General features: G+C 37.2%; 1 protein-coding gene across 1 annotated transcript in view; it reads right to left on the reverse strand.

The window, feature by feature from the left end:
* Positions 1–24,123, reverse strand: part of ADGRA1 (adhesion G protein-coupled receptor A1) — a 454,050-nt gene that overhangs the window by 246,057 nt on the left and 183,870 nt on the right. The window contains exons 5-6 of the mRNA XM_050959295.1: positions 20,931–21,002; positions 19,611–19,774 (exon numbers count right to left, since the gene is read on the reverse strand). Of these exons, the coding sequence (XP_050815252.1) occupies positions 19,611–19,774; positions 20,931–21,002 (236 nt within the window). The remainder of the gene's footprint in view (positions 1–19,610; positions 19,775–20,930; positions 21,003–24,123) is intronic.

Here is a 24,123-nt window from a genome sequence, read left to right on the forward strand (position 1 = left end):
CCTTATAAACTCTTGCAGAATGTAGATGGTTTGACCAACCTGACAAAAAAATTGTGCACACCCATTTTTGAACTGAAACTGATTTAATCACTTATGAATTATGTCATTTGCAGTGCACAGAAGAAACATTTTAGTACTGGTTTACAACATCTGCTTTTCATTCTTAGGTCTCTGGAAAAATGATTGGTATCTTTAATCCTCAACTGTCTGTTGGCAATAATCTTGATTCAAATGACTGTGCCCAATCCTGCAACTATTACTTACGCAAAAGTCTCATTGACTTCAAAGAGACTAATCACAGATGCAAAGATTATTCACCATGAAAGTGTCTCAGGATTAGATACTATATACTGAGTCGTAAAACGTCTGCATAGCAATAGGAGTGGTGCAGATGGAGACACTTGTTTCTAAAACTATAATCTGTCAATCCCTCAATTTTGGAAATGTGTATAATTTAAAGGGTTTATTTACTGATAGCATACCCACATTTTCAAATTGTACAATTTAAGCAAAGCACAGAATACAAAAGAATTTATTCAGAAGCTGTTTAAGGGTTTATTCTTAGTTATTTTCCAGTTATCTTTGTACAGTGCTTGGCTAGCACTTAATATAACTACAAAAATGCTAGGATAATCATATCCTGGCACTACCACAAATTTATTCATTGATTAAATAATTATTGAAGACACAATAATATATAAGTATATAATAAAAAAATCTGTTAAGCTAGTATTATGAAGACGTTGTGCCAAACTGTTACAGCCCACTGCTGCGTTTTATAAGGCAAATGAGATTTAAAAATATTTACAGATAAGCTACCAAAGAAGAGATTTTTTTAACCAATCATTAAAAAAAATGTTCTGCTTTGTAGGCTTTCCTTCCAAACAAACCAGCCCACCTTGCAAAAATTCAGGAAAAGAGAAGTGTGATTCTGCTACAGGCATTTTGATCAAGAGTTGTTAAAGTATTTTACAATAATCCCCTATCTTGCCTCTTCTGACAGCACTAAACCATGATTGCAGCGCAGCACCACAGGAATCACTGATTACACAATGCATTCAAATGTCTAACCCATCATTATAATAATTACATCCTTTTCTTTATTTTTCTACCTCATTTCAGTGTAAAACTTTTTGTTGTTGTTGACTGAAGGCTGTATTCTTTATATTAAAAATGACCATTATCAAATCCTAAATTCCAGATTAGCTATGGTTTAGAACACAGAACAAAGATGGAACAGAAATTAGCCAGGTTCTACATTAAATGCAGTGGTGGTGATTTTGAATACTGCTAAAGGACCCTTCTATAATAGTATATGATGACAAGGTTCATGTACGATAGCAAAATAGAAATGATATGACAGACAAGATCTTATGAATTGTATCTGAAATATGAACAGCATATTTGGAATAGCATGGACGATTCATTGCAGAGCTCTAGGGCAACAGAAATTTGGTCTCCCAATTTACACACACACACACACACACACACACACACACACACACACACACACACACTCTTACTTAACCTTATGATATGATTCAGAACACAAATACTTTAAATAATTTATTACTTGTACCCTTAAACCTCAATTTTGACTTAACACTTATAATATTAAAATTATAGTTCTCACTTTGTTTCCTTTTTAAATTTCTATTTTAAAAGGTGGGTAAGGGAAGAATGTATGGGAGATAAAGGAAAACTCTAACCTATCTTTATGCATAAAAGAAACACATGAATGTATGTGACAGACGTCACCTAGAATACATCTATAACTCTGAATTTTAATTACATTTTAAATATAGCTCTTTGTATTTGAATACATTAAGCATTAATGTACTTTTAATGGACAAATACTCTTTCCTGCTGGGTGAGTGGTGAAAAACAAATGTTCAAGCTCAGCAGCTGTCCCACCGAGTAGATGTACTGGGACATGTTCTAAACACAGCTCTTTGCCATTCTTTGGCGAGGCTGATCTACGCGGCATGTAGGAGCATGATCAGAGCAGGTGTAGGCATGTCCCAACACAACCTAACTCCTTCCATGCTGACTTCCACGCACACACACACGCTACTACAGCATGAACAAGATAACTTTTCACAGCCAAAGAGTTGGCAAGTATACTTCGGGGTTAACACTCTATAGCATTTTTGTTGTTCAGTTTGCCATTCATTGCTATGATTCTTTTATAAAATTTAGTGAGCCACATAATATAAAAACATGGGGCCACCAAATAAAATTAATGGGCAGCAGGTTTACAACAAAAAAGGAAGTTCTTCTTCACACAGTGCACAGTCAACCTGTGGTACTCCTTGCCTGAGGAGGTTGTGAAGGCGAGGATTATAACAGGGTTTAAAAGAGAGCTAGAGGTTAAGTCCATTAATGGATATTAGCCAGGATGGGGTAAGGAATGATGTCCCTAGCCTCTGTTTGTCAGAGGGTGGAGATGGATGGCAGGAGAGAGGTCACTTGATCATTACCTGTTAGGTTAACTCCCTCTGGGACACCTGGCATTGGTCACTGTCGGCAGACAGGATACTGGGCTGGATGGACCTTTGGTCTAACCTAGTATGGCCATTCTTACGTTCTTATGTCACATTAGCTTATTTTGCCAGTTTGGAGTGGGCGGGTATAGTAGCGTTAATGAGAAGAAAATCCAGTTTTTGTAGGTGGCTTACCATGCTTTCTATACATGCAATTGTTATGATGCTTATGCCTCAGAAAAAAACAGTGAACTTGTACCTCTCTTTGTGTATATTATTCAGCTCATTATAGCCTACTGTGAGCTTGGGGGGCATGAAAACCAGAGTTTGGCATTTTATTTCTTGTTAATTAATTGGTTTGTTGTACTGTTAATGGGCCTTCCTAGTTGGACTGCATATGCACATTGAATGTAGCATGTACTGATGATGAAAGCTCTACGATTTGTATACAGTCTCCGTGGGAAAGAAATATGCATGGCAGAGTTCAGTGGGAAGAAACTGGAAGCTATGACAAAGTAAAATAACATGTCCAATAATGAAGATAAATGAAAAACTGGAGGAGGACTGGAAAAAACAACTTTGAAAATGTTGTAAAAATTGTATTGCTGATAAAGCAAATTATCTCTAGTGACACTGACTACACAGAACCAACGAAAACCGAAAAAAATGGAATGCTGTGAATGCAGGGTCTGCCAAGTATGGAAAGTGTTAGCAAAACAATGCCAATTTATGTACTGGAAAACATTGCGGAGAATGACACAGGATTCTGTGCAGAAGGTCAAAGACAGCACCACAGCATGAGAGACCAGAATGAATAGAGAAGTGGAGCCAAGTTTCAGTTGAATGAAATCCTATCCAGTCTCTGATTTCAACATAATTATAGAAAATGTACCAGACAAGATGTATAAAATAAAAACAAGTCAAATTTTACTGGGCAGAGGGTAAAGACATTGTCAACCACAGCCATACTGCTTGCTAGAGAAGGGGAAGAGCCTCCATTCAAGTAATGGCTTCTCATTTCTACCAACTTCATGCTACCAGCAAGGGAAATTGGGATTCCAAATCATCGTAACAACCTCTGCTTCCCTAATACAAATTCTCTAGTCAGTAATATAAAATGGAAGTTGTTTTCACAGTATCTCAAAATTAAATCACAGCTTTATGTTTGTTTCTCAAGGTACAGCTGTACTCTGAAAAGTGATTGTATAAAAATGGCAGATTTTTACTTAAGAGAGGCTCCCTGTGTGTATGCAGAGTCATACTGGCTGTCTGTAGAACCAAAGTTTTATATTTACTTCTATTATCTCTGCAGAGCTGTGAGAGAGAGAGAGAGAGAGAGAGAGAGAGATGGACTCTAGAACTTCTTGATTAAATTGCAGTTGGTTACATGTGTGCAAAAACCATTGAATGTAGCAAAGTTACAAGTAAGGGCTTAATTTGCCCTGCATAATTTTTATTGCTGGAGTAGATGTATAAAGTCAGTGTCGCCCAGAGAAACACATTCTAACACTGGCTTACTGTGTGGCCTTTGGCTGGTCACTTCACATTTCAGTCTGTTTTCCATCTGTAAAATGGGGATGTTACTTATAAGGATGTTGTGAGGATGAACTAATTCTGTACAGTACTCCAAACAGAGAAAACACTATGTGAATGTGAAATCTTAACATTAAAAGATGAAAAGAACCCAGTGTGAGTTGTAGACCCTAAATTCAGTATGCAGGGCTGGTAGTAAAGTCAAGTCTTCTCTAGCAACATTGAGACACCATCAACATTGCACCCTTCATTATCATTTTCAGAATAGAATTGCACTCTTCAGGAAGATCTGTCATTCTATTTTACTGAAGGAAATGTGTACTGTGCAGTACTTTTCATGTCTACAATATGACAGAAAGGCCCCAGAAGAGTTAATCCCCCATTGGATTCCCTCAGGAGTTAGGAGAACTACTGTATGTCTCTCCCCATCTCTCCAAGTCTGCGCCTTATTTACACATTAGGGCTCTCTGCGTATTCATCCTGGGTGAACAATTTTCCATGTTGCCCATGAGCTTTTATTTACAACTCTGTATGTAGTATTGGGAAGTAACAAGGCATTACAAAACCCTCCCTCCACCCTCCAAAAATATAGTATTTGTAAAGACACTTCCACACTATGGCAGGGTTTTACTTACCTCGCACAATATGGACATGCCTCATAATACAAAATGCTGTGAAATATGGCCCTTGTAGTAAATGAGAGCCAACAGAATATCATCTAACTGAAAGAAAAACTGGGTTTACAGGGGAGTAAAAGACTAATAAATTCCTTCTGGATCAGAGGCATTTCACATAATCCAATTAACAAGGTATTTTACTCTAATGTGGAACTATGACTCTGGTAATGGCGTCTTGTATGATAACTGCCTGAAACATTTTTATTGTCCGTTTTAGTGTTCTCATTTTTTTACTTAAAAAAAAATATGTCAAAGCTACTTATTTTATTAGACCTGAGCAGAAGGTATAGTTAAGGTTCCAAGGCAGTGTCCATGATAACCCATTGTTTCCAGTCACTTAGCTTGTTTCAGCTTTCACCTTTTGTACTGACATTTTCCAAGCTTGGTCTCCTCACAAGTCATTTTTTTTTTTAAGTTGAAGCAGAACTCTTCAACCTGGTAAATGAATCAACAATAAACTGCAGGAGAAAAATCTCTCTCGGTGTAATTTAAGCCAAGTTATCACTAACAAATCAAATTTAACATCCAGCCCTCCACAGCTGTGTGTGAAGTCCTTCCTTACCACACACATTCTCCTGCTTTCGGTTCTCCAACAGTCTCTCCTATAGCCCTGAGCATCTGTGTAAGGCAGCTGGAAACATAGCTGGAGTTTCCCCAGAGTCAGGCAGTGCCACTCCCTGCGCCAGACCCTTCAGCCAGTTTTGAGTAAGACAAGAGTGAAAATATGCTTTCCCATCTAATAAAAAGATGTCATCTTTATTTTCCGGGAGGGGCAAGGAACAGTTGTAACAGCTAACTCTTGAAATTTGACATGAATGTAGTTCTCAGGGTATAATACATGCTCTGCTGAGTTTCAGAAAAATCAGTTGTAAAATAACTGTAGCTGTCTGAAGAATATGCATGAATATATGTATAATATGAAATGGTAAATTTTAACCATTTTAATCCCAAGTGTGATCTGAAATTAAGGCATTGATTAAGGGACTCAAATAGGAACAGGGGTCTCTGAAGGGACGATAGAGCAAAGGTGGCTTTATGCCACTCTTGTCACCCCCCAATTCTTGGCCTTTATATTGCCAGACCAATCTCCTGCACACATTAAAGAAGCTGGGGATGAGCAAGTTGCAAGGATGTTCTAGGGTATGTAGCAACACATCTTTACACCATCAGAGGATTCCCCAATAGAGGAAGACTCCTTCACTGGTCAGATCAACCAAGTTTAGGATATATTTAAACTGGGAGTCTAGTGCAAATTTTCCCTGACTCACCATAGAATCTGTCCTTTAACCTTCATGTAGCCATTGACTCAGAAATAATCAGGATGACTCACAATTTTATTTTTAAGGCAAACAAGCTGAGGCTCTCTCAGCGGTGTGTGGATATTTCAGTTTATGGTCAACAACAGTGATTAAGCAATGGCAGAGATTAGGACATGAAGCTGCAGAAAAAGCGGCAGCTGTATCTGGGATACTGGTGGTTGTCTGGGATACTTGCGCTGGTGAGTGCTGAAGGATGCCAAGGTTATTGTGGATGTCAGGGTTCTCTGGTTGGAACTGAATGCTGTTGGAATGTCTAGGACAAAAACTGGAGTTCGTCCTGGGTGCTATCTGGGAGAGAAACTGAGGTCTCTCACTGGGCTGTGATCTGGCTAGGTACTGTTTGAAAAGGTAGCTGGAGTCTGGTTGGAAAGTCTGGAGATAATATTGATCGCCACTACCTTATGTCACTACTAGCCGGCTGCCCACTGCCACCATCACTTCTGACTCCTTCCATACAGAGATCCAATTAGGGGATCAGCAAGAGGGGAAGAAGAAAGGCAGCTACCTCCTTTGCCTGCAGTCCAGTTGGCTGCATGAGGATCCAGCTGGGCTGCTGGAATGAATGCCTTACAGGGCTGCCATGTGCATTAATATCATGTGATATGTGTAACACTTGACAGTCCTATCAGAGTAAGAATTTGCCCTTTCTCATGCTGCAGTACTTTGAGCACGGATGGCTACCATGTCAGCTACTGCAGTTCCATAGAGGTGTGTAATTATATTTTTATAGATACATTGAAGAAAGTACTTTGAGATGAAAGGTGCTATGTAAGTGTAAAATATCATTACAGCATATTCTACGTAATTAGGGGACAGGATATCAGGATGGCTGCTCCATTGCAATGTCTCTCAATAAACTAATTCAAGCTACTGATAGTGAACAACAACAACAACATCAGCTGCTTATCAGGCTAAATAGTACAAATTTAGCTAAGGAGTTTGAGGTGTTTTAAACCAGTGTAATATGTCTGAAATTCTGAACTCTAGTTTTAAAAGCACAGGTTGCCAAATTAAGATTAAAGGACACATTTTCTTGGGTACTCAACAGGCCTCATTCAAGTGCGGCTGTGTTCTCATTGTCAATTTTCTCCTCTTCTTCCCTGAAACCTTATCTATTTCTTTCTTCTAGAAAGAGAAGGAGGAGGGACTGTAGGAAATTAGACACAAAACTAAACTAACAACCATTATGATAGTTTGAAGTTAGGTCATATGAAAACTACAAATTAGATATGCTTCCAAATACCATACCTGTTGAAAGATGAAATCTAAAAAAAAAAAAGAACTAAAACAAAAAATACCACCCCACATACACAACCTTTAAATCTCTGTGCATTTCTCTGAGGAACAGTATGAGATATCACAATAAAAAAATTGTTATGCATGCACAATTCATTGAGCTCAATGAGAGTTGCAGGTTGTAGCTCAAGGCAGACTTTGGATTTAAGTCAAAATACATTCTGGAAAAATATGACAATGAAATTAACGTATACAAAAATGAAAACAATATATTCCATGATGCTACAAGTGTAAAGCTGTAGAAAAACTAACCATACTGAATTACACAATATACTGATTTCAGGAATTATGTGAGATCATTTAGGTAAAGGCTATTGCAATACACATGCACGGGGGAAAGGTCAAACTAACTTTAGTACTCCCTGACATTTGATGATTTAACCACACAGTCTTGATGGTACATTATGTTTTTTTTTAAATCAATCATATTTACACTGAACAATTAATTACTTTCTTTTTCAAAAACAGACTAGCCAGTTTGGGAGGGGATATCATTTTCAGGATCATTTCATTTTCTATTATCCACACATTATCACAGCTGCAAGAAAGTATTTAAATAAAAGCTTTCATTTACATTTCTAAAAAGATTAACATTTAATAGAAATGCCTGATCTGATAAATGCGTGTAATCAGAGATTTCAATTAAAAAAAATCACTAGAAACAGCATGCCATGGGTAGGGTAAAGGAGCTCCCTTTGTAATGTGGTAATGCACTGCTAAATAGAGAGTTCTGATGATTGTTACTTTATATTTCTCTGAATAAAGTCTCCTTGTTTTAATGATTATTGTCCTGTTTCTGATATTTACAAGCAAGGATTTGTAAACCTGTTAAAACTTCATAATTTTTTTTTTAAGTTTCTATTAATGTTAGATTTTGGTAGACTTTTTATGTTTTTACTATTAATGGTTTGGTAGACTTTTTATGGTAGACTATTAATGTTAGACTTTGTTAGATTTTAATAAGTTTTAGGACCAAAGATTGGCAGTTTTGTTTTGTACTAGTACAAAATGAATTAAAATAAGAATTTCCCTGAACTATCACATGGACAGCACATTATTGTTTTATTATCCAGGTAAAAATACCCAACATTGGATGAGAAACATAGGGTTTGTAGCCAGAGCTAGTTCAACACTACTGGCCTCATATTCTCACTGAGTTATCTATTGCAAAGTTTGACATGTACAATGAACCACTTAGCCTTGGCAAGAAACTAGAACCCACAACCTCCCACTTTAAAAGACATCCAAAAACTTGCAACTGTATTAGTTGATTTATACATAAATCTGTTAAGAGGCATATATTATAGCTACAAAATCTTGATTTGCCAAAAATTTAACACAAATCAAATACCACAGGATTTTTTTTTTTTTTTACTCATTATTGGTAAATGTATCACAGTTCATCTCTTCTAAAACCTGAAGCATCTATTAAATAATGATCAGATCCTGAAAAAACATTACTTGTGTATATTCCCATTTAATTAGAGCTATTCACAAGAATTCCCCACAGGATTGGGTCCCAAGTCCTTGATTCTGCTGCTTTGTAAAGTCAGTGGAGCTCTGTAAGGGTGCAGCAGTCCATCTGCATGCAAAACATTGCATGATTGGAACCTTACTTAGGATAATCAAACCATCCCTACTTTGTACTTATGAGTCTCAGTTCAGCAAAATTTTTTTTAAAAACCACCAATGTTTACACTGTACCAGATTTATTGTAGAGTAGAAAGAGCAGCCTGAATGGAGAACTTGTATGATGAATGTCCTGCCTTGAGTACAAGGGACTGGACTAGAAGACCTTTCATGGCCCTTCCGGTGCTACAATTCTATGATTCTAAGAAAGAAGTTATCGGTGTGCTAACCCTGGAGAATTTTACTATAAAAAGTACCAAACAACAGGGGTTGATACATTAAAAGGGAACACTGAATGCCATTATTATATAAGAAAGTTATTAACTGCCCAAACTAGGGCAAAGTTGTTATTAATTTTGAGCTTGTTTTAACTACTGTAGAATGGGAAGCATAATTTTCCAGAAGGGGCACCTAAATCTACATGTAGGCAACTAAAACTGTTGTTTAGTTGCCCAAGTGCCAATATGGGCAACTAATTTGTGGCACTTATTAGAAACATTTTAAACCACCACTTCCAACCAATGGTTGGCACATGCTGTCTAACAGTAGTCCTTAAAGCAGCTGATTTGACAAGGTGCCGAATGCCCTCAATTCTCATTGAGTTCAGGATTGAAGCTCAATGCTATTCAAAAGTAAACTTTTCCATCATCAATCACTCTCTATTTTTGTCATTTTAAAAGTACGTGCCCTCTGAGGAGCTTCTAATTATAAAGTCAGGTTGTTTCAGATGGCCGTGTCAGGGATGAAGGTGAAGTTACATGCATGCATGTCAAGTAAAAAATCACGGCTACCTCAACACACCTAGGACATGAGAATCATCAACCAACCACAGTTATGAAAAGAGATAGTGCCATATTAGAAATACATCACTGGAGGAAAAGACGACATTTCTAAATATGTGAATACTTCATGACAGAATAATACTTAAAAGGAAATTCTCTTCTTTATAAAATTCCAGAGCTGTAATTGACAGATGTCCTGCATTTTCTGCATTGCTGTGGCATTATCTGTACAATTGCAGTGCACACTTCTTATGAAGAGAAGTTAGGAAGCTGTGTACTGACCTGACAGAAATATGCTTTCGTGTGTTGCTTACACTAAAGGAGTAGAACATAGATTGGAAAATGTCATAGTGGATAAGGAATGATGAAAATACTTGGTGTCCTTCTCACATATAACAAAACAAGTCTTAAAATGATTAAGAATTCTGTAAAAGCAGCAAAGAATCCTGTGGCACCTTATAGACTAACAGACGTTTTGGAGCATGAGCTTTTGTGGGTGAATACCCACTTCCTCAGATGCATGTAATGGAAATATCCAGGGGCAGGTATATATATGTGTGCTAGCAAGCAAGCTAGAGATAACGAGGTCAGTTCAATCAGGGAGGATGAGGCCCTGTTCTAGCAGTTGAGGTGTGAAAACCAAGAGAGGAGAAACTGGTTCTGTAATTGGCAAGCCATTCACAGAATTCTGTGCGACTGAAAGTGGAAGAAGAATGTGAACATGTCATTCTTTTCTTGCTCAGAGTCAATTTTACTGTGAATAAGCAGAGTGCATCAGAGCATAAAGGGCTTACTTCTTTACCTGACTGTGCTCCTCTTGGGGATGAATACTTTTGATATTCAGTGAAGTGAGGGCAACTGCAAAAGACAGGCTGGTGAACTGTCTCACAAATAATTCCCTAACAAATGTGTGTTTTTCCTAAGAAAATGGCACAAAGATTTAATTGAAATGTCATATGAAACTTTTAATTAACTGGATCCTAAAACGCATAGCAGAAAATAAGGCACCTTTTGAAAATTCCTTCAGAGGCATCTTATTAGACCAAAAAAAAAGAAAGAAAAAGAAATTCAGATAACATTTTGTGTCACTACTTGCTAATTTCACTAATGACTTAACACTTAAAATTAAAAAGACCAGGAGTACTTGTGGCATCTTAGAGACTAACAAATTGCTGTAGCCCACGAAAGCTTATGCTGAAATAAATTTGTTAGTCTCTAAGGTGCCACAAGTACTCCTGTTCTTTTTGCAGATACAGACTAACACGGCTGCTACTCTGAAACTTAAAATTAAGGTAGTTTGCAAACTATACAGACTGGAAAATCATTCAAATGCTGGTGGTTTAAAAATGATTCTCCACTTAGGATAGGTACATTCTTTCACTCTTTTCACCCTGGGCCTTAATAAGATAATTTTTTTTCTTTAGTATTGACACATTTCAAAATATATTCCACTTCAATGCCCACTACAGACCAAATCCTACAGAGCTTACACAGACCAAATTCCCATTTGCTTTTGTAAGGTCTGCAGGATAGGGCTGTAAATTGCCAAGAGTAATATATCTCAAGCACTTACTCCATCAAAAAAGAAAAAGTATGATTTACTAGCAGTTAAAGCTATATGTAAATTACCAGGGCCGTCCCTAGGGGCGTGCAGGGCCAGGACAAATTAGCCCCTGCCAGTGTAGGGGCCCCACTCCGCATCAGCGGCAGGACTATTGTTGGCTATAGCATTAAATTAGTGCAAGTCTACAATAGCCTGGACAACAAGAAAATAATTAAATACATTCCTTGTCTCCACATCTGGTAAAGAAAAATATGCTTAAACAATGTAGACTGAAATTTTAAGTTAGTGCCTCCACATACAGGGAAAGTATTAGCAAAAAATGATATTGTCACTTTCTACTCTTTCTACTCTTAAGTAGGAATCTGTGAAACACAAAGTGAGGTAATTATATCATGAAATAAGCATATCTCCAAGAAAAATGAAAGCATTCAGTCTCATTGTTCAGCCAGCTGAAACAGAGGCAAAATTAATGTTAATTAATTACTCATTAATGAGGAAACCCCAAATACAAGCTATGACTTTTTTTAAAAAAATAGCAAAAATAATAGTATATTTTTATTATGTGAATCTACTACAGAATTCTGCTCTACTCCTATAATAAGTCAAACCACTAAGGCTAAATTAATAGTGAATTAATGGTCTGGTACCTCAGGGAGACCCAGACTCAAATCGACTTTGATGTGAGCTAAAGTCAGTGCCATGATTATAACTTAGTTCCTAGCAGATGATGTGCACATCACAAAACAACCTTACAATCACTCAAAATTCAGGATTCTTTACACAAGAGAAGAATAGAATTTGGAAAAGCTGACTTTGAAGCTGAGACAAAGTGGCAAATCTATTGTCTGTGAGAGAAACTTGCTCAATGGTTCATAAAGTGCTATATTGCTCTACCCTAAAAAAACACTGTGTAAAAATGATACCTTCTTAATCAACAACTGCTCCAAATGTGTCCTGTGCTATGAGGTGTTTTCAAGATTTTGAAAATTTTTCCTTTCCTGAACTGGAACAAAGTCAAAATCTCAAAAATGTTTGCAAACCAATAAACCATAATTTTTTTTGGATCAGATCAAAATGTTTTATATCAATAATTTTGAAACATTTAGTTTTGATTTTGATCTTTTTTTAACATAACTAGAATTTGTAAATGAGTCATTATGATTTAAAAAAAGAAACTGTTTCAAAAATTCAAAATGGGGCATTCAGAAAATTCTGAAACATTTTTCAATTTTTTGAATGATCAAAACTGACCCTTTCCCGGGAACAATTTTGGCTTTGATAAATCAACACTTTTAGACGAAAAAACATGTTTCAATGGAAATTCCCAATCAGTTTTAATCTGCAGGCTTTCAGAACAAATACACTTTTATTATTTTGTACTGTTAGCTTGGTAGAGCCCACACAGCTTTGTTGAACTGGTTCACTCAACATAGTCAATTAAGCTTCAATTGCAGCACCACTCACTTTCACTTGTGTAATTCCATTTAAGACAAATGTCAGGTCTACCTGAAAAGTTAGGTTAACCCAGTGACTTCACTCAATAGTGTGAAAAATCTACACTCATGAGTGATGTAGTTAAGTTGACCTAAACCCCGATGTAGTCAGAGCTAGCTTGACAGAAGAATTCTTCTGCCAGCCGAACGACCACCTCTCAAGGAAGTGGACAAACTATGCTGACAGGAGAACCCTGAAACACAAGATTGAAGCACTACAGTGTTGCAGCTGCAGCGGTGCCACTGTACGGTTTCAAGTGTAGACAAGGCCAAAAGGCTTACACAGGTGTAACCGAAGGCACAATTTTCAGACCTCAGGTTGAGTTTGCATGGCTGGTATTCAGAAAGTCACTTTTTTGCTAATAACCTGAGCAAGTTATATCTAGAGCAGGGTTTCTCAAACGGGTTGCTGTTTGTGTAGGGAAAGCCTCTGGCAGGCCGGGCCAGTGTGTTTACCTGCCCCATCTGCAGGTCCAGCCGATCGTGGCTTCCATTGAGCTGGATCAGCAATCCGCGGCCAGTGAGATATGCGATTGGCCGTATCTGCGGACAGTGCAGGTAAACACACCGGCCTGGCCCACCAGAGGCTTTCCCTACACAAGCAGCAACCCCTGTTTGAGAAACCTTGATCTAGAGTCAGAGAGAATAACATGGAATCTCATCATGCCATTTGCAGACACTTTTCAGAGCAATAATGTTCCTAAACTGTTATAAAACCACTGTAGTATCCTGTAGCTGTTTGGTCTGTAACACTATTTTCATTAAAAGAATGAGGAGTACTTGTGGCACCTTAGAGACTGTATCAGCGCACAGTGATCGATCCAGAGGGAATCGATTTATTGCGTCTAGTCTAGACGCGATAAATCTACCCGTGCGCTCTCTCATCGACTCTTGTACTCCAATGCCGCGAGAGACACAAGCAAAGTTGACGGGGGAGCAGCAGCAGTCGACTCACTGTGGTGAAGACACCACAGGAAGTCAATTTAAGTATTTACATTATTCACGTAGCTGAAGTTGTGTAACTTAGATCAACACCCCCCTTCCCTCCCAATGTAGACCAGGGCTAACAAATTTATTTGAGCATAAGCTTTCATGAGCTAAAACCCACTTTGGCCCATGGAAGTTTTAGCCTATGAAAGCTTATGCTCAAATAAATCTGTTAGTCTCTAAGGTGCCACAAGTACTCCTTGTTCTTTTTGCTGATACAGACTAACACGGCTACCACTCTGAAACCTGTCACTACTTTTATCATCCAAGTTTTGACCCACATCTAGAAGATTCTTTAAAAATCACTTTTAACCCTGAAATTTATTCTTATGACAAGGGATGTGTGTGTGTTACATGTATTAGTTATAGTCAGGGCCCTATGAATTTGATGACTGTGCAGCTGCAAAATTTGAAAATGATTTCCATACTGTTAGGCACTACGAAAAGTGCCATGGAACAGTCTACCTACCTCACACAAGGTACTTTTTTCTTAATTTTAGAAATGGGGAAACAGGGCTAGGCAGCTCTATTGATTTTAATGGAATTACACCAATTTACATAAACTGAGTATCTGACAGAGACTTTGTGCTTCCAGACAAGAATTTTATGGCACAGCCAAGATATGTATCCGGGTCTCTGAAATCCCAGACCACTGCAATCTGACCATGTCTCTACACTGCAATTAGAACGTGTGATTATACCACAGGTAGGCATACCTGAGCTGGTTTTGACTGAACTAGGTTGCTAAAAATAGCAGTGAAGCCACGGCAGTATGGGTGGTGGCACAGGCTAGCAAACTGAGTATGTACCCAAGTCCCAGGAGGTCTTGCACTTGGGAATCTGCCTCATGATGTTGCAGCGTTGCTATATTTTTAGCAAGCTAGTTTGATCAAAGGTAGCTTGGGTATGCCTACATGTGCTGCAATCATATCATCATTTGCAGAACTGACATAGCCTTAGTTGGGGACTCTTTCCTCTATTTCCTTACTATTTGTGACAGCTGCTGAATATTCTATTTTGGTGGCAGTTTTGCCTGTTTAGTTGCAACCTGCTGCTATTTTGTACTTTCTGACATTTCTTCTCTGTGCCCTCCCTCCAACAAGACAGCTTTCTGTTTTCAGTGGACAGATTACACAACTAGATAGAGTTTTCCATCTGATCCATTGGAAGGCTCTTCTCAGGAAGAACCATTGAAGACAGTATTTTCCCTCATGTCAAAATAAGTAACGAAAGAAAAAAAAATCACTCTACAAAGTGCTTCAGAGGCCTTTTTATTAAACCCAAGTACACATTAAATGATTGAAAATTAAATTTCTCAGTGTTGTGAGCACCATGGGCTGCACAGAACCATGAAGCACCTGGAAGACATTATAAAGATTGTTAACCACTCAGCAATTATTATAATCACTGTGAAGTTGTCAGAGGATATTAAAAACAATATCAAGTTATGGGCAGACATGGTAAAAAAGTGTTCAATGGACAAAATAAACAGCATTTTATTAATGCTACAAATATATCAGTGGTGTTATAAAGAGTATTATCAAAGTATGACTTTCTGAGAAATCACATTTTCACTTCCTTTATAACATTCACTGACTATAAGAATGGCCCTACTGGGTCAGACCAAAGATCGATCTAGCCCAGTATCCTGTCTTCTGACAGTGACCAGTGCCAGGTGCCCCAAAGGGAATGAACAGAACAGGTAATCAAGTGATCCATCCCCTGTTGCTCATTCCCAGCTTCTGGCAAATAAAGGCTAGGGACACCATTCCTGCCCATTCTGGCTAATAGCCATTTATGGAGCTATCCTCCATGAATTTATCTAGTTCTTTTTTGAACCCTGTTATGGTCTTGGCCTTCACAACATCCTCTGGCACGGAGTTCCACAGGTTGACTGTGCATTGTATGAAGAAATACTTCCTTTTGTGTGTTTTAAACCTGCTGCCTATTAATTTCATCTGGTGACCCATTGTGTTATGAGTAGCACACAACATTTCCTTATCTACTTTCTCAATACCAGTCATGATTTTATAGACCTCAATCGTATCTCCCCTTAGCTGTCTCTTTTCCAAGCTGAAAAGTCCCAGTCTTATTAATCTCTCCTCATATGGAAACTGTTCATACCCCTAATATTTTTTGTTGCCCTTTTCTGAACCTTTTCCAATTCCAATACATCTTTTTTGAGATGGGGCGGCCACATCTGCACACAGTCAATATGGGGATAATTGAAATCCCCCATTATTATTGAATTTTTTACTTTAATAGCCTCTCTAATCTCCCTGAGCATTTCACAGACACTATCATCATCCTGGTCAGGTGGTCATTAATCTATCCCTACCACTATATTCTTATTATTAGAGAATGGAATTTTTATCCATACAGATTCTATGGTAGAGTTTGATTCATTTACGATTTTTCCTTCATTTGATTCTACACTTTCTTTTACATATAAATGCGACTCCCCCACCAGCAGGACCTGTTCTGTCCTTCTGATATATTTTGTACCCTGGTATTACTGTATCCCATTGATTATCCTCATTCCACCAAGTTTCTGTGATGTCTATTATATCAATATCCTCATTTAATACGAAGTCTAGGAAGTTCATGTTAGTTAAGAGCCTAAAAATAGCAGTTCAAAGCCTTCTTTGAGACTTCTCTGGCTTCTCCAGAATTTTCAATAGCCAGGAGACACTTCTTCCCACCTGCACTGCAGTCTCTATAATGGATTGTTATAAAGTGGCAGACTGACCGTGAATGGTATTGCAAGTTTTGAAGTACTTAATAATGTAGGGCGCGGAATTATGAGGCAGTTCCTTCTTGAGTTTTATCCTGATGGGTATCTGCACTCTCCACTGACCCATTATTTAAGATTTTATCCTCATGACTTTAGCCCTAAAGATCATCTCACAAGTAGGGCTGTCAAGTGATTAAAAAAAAGTAATCATGATTAATCGTGCAATTAAAAAATTATGATGAATCGCACTGCTAAATAATAATGGTATACTATTTATTTAAATATGTTTGGATGTTTTCTACATTTTCAAATATATTCATATCAATTACAACACAGAATATAAAGTGTACAGTTGCTTTCTTTATGTTTATTTTTGATTACAAGTATTGCACTGTAAAAAACAAAAGAAATACTATTTTCAGTTCACTTAATACAAGTACTGTAGTGCAATCTCTTTATCATGAAAGTTCAACTTACAAATGTAGAATTATGTACAAAAAAACCTGCATTCAAAAATAAAACAACGTAAAAGTTTAGAGCCTGCAAGTGCACTCATTCAGTCCTACTTCTTGTTCAGCCAATCACTAAGACAAACAAGTTTGTTTACATTTGTGGAAGATAATGCTGCCCACTTCTTGTTTACAATGTCACCTGAAAGTGAGAACAGGTGTTCTGATGGCAGTGTTGTAATCGGCGTCATAAGATATTTAAGTGCCAGATGCACTAAAGATTCATATGTCCCTTAATGCTTCAACTACCATTCCAGAGGACGTGTCCATGCTGATGATGGGTTCTGCTCGATAATAATCCAAAGCAGTGCAGACCAATGCGTGTTCATTTTCATTATCTGAGTTAGATGCCACCAGCAGAAGGCTGATTTTCTTTTTGGGTTGTTCGAATTCTGTAGTTTCCACATCGGAGTGTTGCTCTTTTAAGACTTCTGAAAGCATGTCCCACACCTCATCCCTCTCAGATTTTGGAAGGCACTTCAGATTCTTAAACGTTGGGTTGAGTGTTGTAGCTATCTTTAGAAATCTCACAAACTCATCTTCTTTGCATTTTGACAAATCTGCAGTGAAAGTGTTCTTAAAATGAACAACATGTGTTGGGTCATCATCCAAGACTACTATAACATGAAATATATGGCAGAACGTGGGAAAAACAGAGCAGGAGACATACAATTCTCCCCTCAAGTAGTTCAGTCACAAATATAATTAACGCATTATTTATTTAACAAGCATAATCAGCATGTAAGCACGTCCCCTGGAATGGTGGCTGAAGTGTGAAGGAGAATATGAATGTTTAGCACATCTGGCATGTAAATACCTTGCAATCCCAGCTACAAAACTGCCATGCAAATGCCTGTTCTCACTTTTAGCTGACACTGTAAATAAGACGGCAGCATTATCTCCTGTAAATGTAAACAAACTTGTTTGTCTTAGCAATTGGCTGAACAAGGAGGAGGACTGAGTGGACTTGTAGGCTCTGAAGTTTTACATTGTTTTGTTTTGGAATGCAGTTATGTAACAAAAATTAGATGTTTGTAAGTTGCATTTACACCGTAAACAGATTGCACTACAGTACTTATGTGTGGTGAATTGAAAAATACTATTTCTTTTGTTTATCACTTATACAGTGCAAATTTTTATAATAAAAATAATATACACTGATTTCAATTACAACACAGAATACAACGTATATGAAAATGTAGAAAAACATCCAAAATATTTAATAGTTTTCAATTGGTATTCGATTGTTTAACAGCGCAATTAAAACTGCAATTCATTGTAATTTTTTTTTAATTAACCACGTCAGCTGTGATTAATTAACAGCCCTACTCACAATCACACTTTTTGATGCAGAGGAGGGTGCTCACTCCCTTTGGTATCTCTCCCAACTTCCAAATACCTGAAAATTATTGTTAAACCCAGAATTTGTATTAGGATCATTGTTGGGCCCCATCTCTCTACTTCCACCATGGTATTAGCATTGCCTACTCTTTGCTTTGATAGTTTTTAGTATAAGGGTATGTCTACTCTGCAGCTGGGAGCTTGCTTCCCTTTGTGAGTAGACAGACATGCCAGCTCTGCTTGAGCTAGCATGTTAAAAACAACAAGGTAGATAGAGGTAGTGCGAGTGGCTCACATTAGCACCCACCGCCCCCAAGTGTGTACCCAGGGGACCTGGACAGGTTTGCATCAGCTCTCAGCTGCAGAGTAGATGTACATATAGGATGCAATTAGTACACTGGTCATTGTATTGTGTTTTTAGAATATATTTAGCATGCATCCCAGCAACCTATTGTAATTCAAGAAAGTCCTCAAAGATTAATACTGAAGGGTCTGTGAAGTGATATTTCTATTTGTGTTAGGGTTTTCTATTGAGATCATCACTGTGCTATCTGAGCACTTCTGATGTATTTTTTTGCACTTACTAAAGTATAACACCGTCGCTTTGAGTCATCTGTTTTAGACTCTTCCTTGCTATAAAAGAGGCTCAGTTTGATATAGCTTTTATTTATTCATTCATATTCTTCCCTCTCAGCTCCTGCTTTCCCCATCACTTTGGTTATTGTGGGAAAGCTTTTTCAAAGAGCTATTTCCTTTATACATTTTCAAATAATGAATTTTGCATAACTTGAACTCTTCTCAATGTAAAAATTCTATTCTTCTCCAGTGGTAAAGAATTCTGTACAGTTTCATAAATGTGAGAGATGAAGCAATGTGGCTTCACATTTATGCCATGCTATTAAGAGTACAACCTAAAACAATATTGTTTTAATCCCTGCTGAAATACACTGCTTCACGTAGAACTACCACACGGATTGATGTTTATTTTATACCATAATTAAATATTATTTCATATATGGGACATGACAGTTATGTTTCTGTGATTTACAAATTCCATTTTATATGAAACAAGACAGCTGTATTTTTTCCAAGTTGTATTCTCTTTCAATGTTAGTGCTATTTTCTCTGCGCTGTACCTTGGTTTTCTTGCACTCATGAGAAGGCTAGACATCAGCACATTCTGTTTAGCATCTATTCATCAGTTTACACCTTTTCCTGGGAAATCCACTTCAATTTATAATGTTAAATTAGTGTGCAACTCACCACATACCAGCTGGTTTTCCTTCAGGTTGTGAAATGCCAGTCCTCGTAAAGTACTGGGATAAGCACAAACTGTTTCTTCTGCTATTCGAACTGAAGCATTTCTAGCCCACTGCAAAACCCATTTTAGATTACAGTCACAGATGAGTGAATCAGTGTTGAAATGTCTAGGAAAACAAAAAAAGTAACACTGAAGGAACAAAATGCACGTTTGCAAAATAAATTAATATATGCAGCACAAAATTAGACTGAGCATCTAAACATAAAGACAGGCATCACTTGACAAATAACATACGTTCTCCTCACTCATATGGATTCCAAGATACTATGCCCAATTCTACTCTTAGGTACAATGCAACACCCTTTGACTTTGATGCGAATTGGGCCCACCATATCCCATATGCATGTAATTACAGTGATACTGTTTGGCCACTAGACTCATTAATTTTGCATCAGTGTTTGCACTGAAAGCTAAAACCTGTATAAGGATACTGAACAAAATGATCCTAAGCTATTACTTTGTATATTAAAAATTCCTCTTAGGGTATGTCTACATTGCAATGAAAGACCCATGGTATGGCTGGGCTATGGCTAGCCTGGGGCAGCTGATTCAGGCTCACTGGGCTAGGGCTGCGAGGCTAAAGCTTTCAGTGTGGATGTCTGTACTCAGACTGGAGCTTGGCTCTGAAGCCCTGCCAGGGAAAATGGGGGAATGGGGGCGAGTCTCAGAGCCCAGGCTCCAGCCCGAGCCTGAATGTGTACACAGCAATGTTTAACCCCGCAGCCCAAGCCCTGCGAGCCTGTGCTGTGGGTTTGTTATTGTGGTGTAGATATACCCTCTAACACCATACAAACAATATTTACCCATTTAAAAACCCTCTAATATGTGTATTTAATACATTCAGTAATGAATTACTGGAAATTTTCAAATGAAAATTATTTGGTATTAGTTTGTTTTTTCTCTTTTTTTCCTGTTACCATAAAAAACAAAGGAAAATTATTGCAAAAGGCAGTGCATTTTAAGTAATTAGAAACTGACAAAAGCAAGCCACTCAACTTAATACTGCAGTTCCGCCACTCGGGTTCTGAGGAGTTCTCAAATTAGGGGAAAAGGGGAAAAAATAACACTATATAGTCTATGGTATGAACAGAAGGAGTTAATATGTACAGTAGTTTTAGCCTTGATTATTAAACCTCTACGCTTTTGACATGTAAAAACTAGATATCTCCAAGATATCTTAGTTACAATATTGTACACATATATGGCAACAACAGATTTGTATGATATCCAAATCGAATTTTACATATTGAAGCCATACTTACAAGGCTTTCAGAGCTAATAGCTCAGAAAAAAGTCCATTCATGAGACTTGAAAAAATATTCCCTGATAAATTCCTAGAAAAGAAACAATATACAGTTACTATAACAAATAAAAGATGCAAACCAGTTATGTTATACGGCAGAATTTTGCCACTGTTAATTAAAAAAAGGTTACTTCAAGGTAATCCAGACTAAACTGATTAATTTAATATTGAGAAGAGTTTAGAGAACATACTGAATATATTTTGTGTGTAAAATGAGACTAACAATACGGTAAGTTAGTTTCATATTCTAAGGTTGCATTACATCATACCTTCATGAAAATAATATTTTCATATTAAACTTCTAGGAAATGTAAATTTTTTCTATAAACTACAAAAACATCCAGCATCATGGAATCAGTCAAGAGACCAGCTTATTTTAAAGTCTGTTGTAAGAGGATTTGTCCATGTATTTGCTTTGAAAATTTACTACTGTCTTTAAGGAACTAGTCTGAATAGCTCAGTTCTAAATAGCTCTAATTGTCTCTGGTAATTTATTCCTGAATGGCTTTTAACTCCATGACTACAAATATATCAATGTCCTTTTGCATAGTCTAACAGTATTGTTGCACTTAGCGAATGTTAACATCAATGGCAAATACCCAAATGTCAAGTCATATTCTCCACTACTATACCAGTTAAATAAAAATTGGTGTAGCATCTACGATAAAGGTTTCCTTTCAGATAAAGCACATATTTCTGGATTGCTGACAAATGTTCTTTTCTATCTATGCAAACAAGTAAATGCCTGATGCTTTCTGAATTTACATGACTGAATTTAAGATGGCGGCAAAATTTCATGTCTCAGAGGATTGTTCAGCAGAAAATGTGTTGTTACCAAGAAGAAAATAAGTTGTATCGAAAAATAAAGATTCAAGTCTTTTTGACAGAAAAATTGATTTATTACTGATTTATATTTCTGTTGTGTCTACAAAGTAAAGAACTCAAACTATACTGAAGGTAACAATTAAGTTTAAAAGTACTGTTTAACGAATGAAGCCTTTGGCAAGCTGTAAATACTGTAATCTGATAAAAAAAAAAAAAGTCTTTGCAGGGACTGCATTATATACAGGGATGTGTGCCCTGATGAGTTTGTGCCAGAAAGATGAGGAAGTATCATGGGTCAAAAAAGTTTATGGAGTTCTTTTAAGAAAATCACTTATTCTTGAAAGATAATATTACTTTTAGGGTGTTTATTCAAGAAAACTGTATTGTGCATGAAGCCCAATGACAAATATGCAGCTTGGATGATAATGTATGAAGTCATGAAGATAGCAGAATAAATGTTGTAAAGATAGGAGATGCTAAAACCCATTTCCATCCTATTAGACATTTTGGTCCAAATTTATGAAATAATTAGTACCTTGCATACACATCTATCATAGCGTAGCAGGAACTGCACCCTATTTAAGGCTCTATTACAGAGCTCAGATTAAACAAGAACTTTATGTCTTTATTTAGTAATAATCTCATCAAAATGGCAAAAACCAAAACACAGACTATAAACGGATTATTATATGCATTTTATCGTGCTTTGATGAAAAATGAATTTATACAGCAAAAATAAATTCATATCTTATTTGCACTCTAAAGCAAATCCTTAACAATGACCTCAGCAATATTAAGACAAAAGAACTTCCCAAGTGCATGGAGCACGTGAGTCAGATGTGCTGATCTTTTAATACACTTGATACGAAAGCAGATGAAGTCACTGATAAGGTTTTGTGTCACCCTTCAAGTCTGATGAAGCTGCAGTATGTATTACTTTTAGGGATCTGCTAGAGATGGAAGTAAAAGCCTGATAGGGTGTTGCAGTGCATTACTGACTGTAGGAAATATGGAGATGTAAAGGAATGCACTAGACTTTCCCCATAAATTCTTATGTCTATGCTTTTAGCGTAACATAGTGTGGAAGGAGCATACTCTGTGGAATTTTAACTCTAATTAAATATCGTTTTTGTTTGCGGATATCAGTGGGAGTTGAGGGCACTCAGCATCATAGAGATCGCAATTATGCAGATGCTTAACTCTAAAGTCAGCGAGACCAGTGCTTACTTTTAGGCATATGCTTAAACACCTTGCTGAGGTCCTCAGAGTGAACTGGACTGATCAGGATTTGGCCTACACTATGGTAACCTAAATATTTCTGAATCATCTGCCATCAAGAGTTTTCTGTTTTTCTTATTTGCTGTAACAATGAAGGGTGAGAATATTTTCTTCAGAGTTTTAATCAATGCTAAAGCTGCAGAACTCTAACACTTCAAAAGATGTAAAACACACACACACACACACACAGAATAATGCTAATTTATAATCTTTTTTCTTCCCTTTTCTACTCCCGCCCCCCTTTCAAATGAGGGAGTGATCCCAGCATTTAACTGATGGGATGACTGCTTGTGGGTATCACAGAAGTGAAGTTTGAGGAGGGATTTAAGTGAAAATAGGGAGGACACAAGGGGCAACTGAATAGGCATAAGAATAGCACTGAAGAAAATATAAAGATGAAAATGATGAGTAGATAAAGGGAGAGGCAAGGAGAGATTAATTAAATGTGGGAAGAGGTTGAGAGGGTGGAGGGGGATAAAAATGAGAGAAGAGGTGTAGGCTGGGGCAGGTTCCAGTGCATAGTTTCTTGATACCCCTGCTGGAATGTCAATTAGATTCCCTACATGTTATTTGTTTTGTACTTTATCTCTACAGTGTACAAAGCGATTAGCTGCTTCAATGACATTAACAAAGTCACAAGAGAATTTATTATATGATATTATCATAAAGATAACTACTGATGATGATTTAGAGTCAGGTTGAAATATAAATCAAATGTACTTTAATCAAATAATTGCAAGTAAGCAGCAAGGTGTGTTTCATACTTTTAAAAGGAAGATGCAGGAGTAACTGTTTGTCAAAGCATGTTTCAGGCTGGAATATTTTATAGTCTGAGGTGCTAATTTATCCAGGCTCATCAAAATAGACTCTGATATACCCTTAAAGTGAAACCCATAATCTTCTACTGCTCCTGATACTTAGTTCTGAGTAGAACAGGTGTTTAAATTATTAAGAGCCCCATTCAACACCAGAAATCCATTTGCATTCCTGGTTCCTGGAACATAGTATTGAAACATGACCTTTGAGAAGGCCAAAAGGAGATATGAAAG

This window comes from Gopherus flavomarginatus, chromosome 6, assembly GCF_025201925.1.
Source record: "Gopherus flavomarginatus isolate rGopFla2 chromosome 6, rGopFla2.mat.asm, whole genome shotgun sequence".
NCBI classification, from domain to species: Eukaryota; Metazoa; Chordata; order Testudines; family Testudinidae; genus Gopherus; species Gopherus flavomarginatus.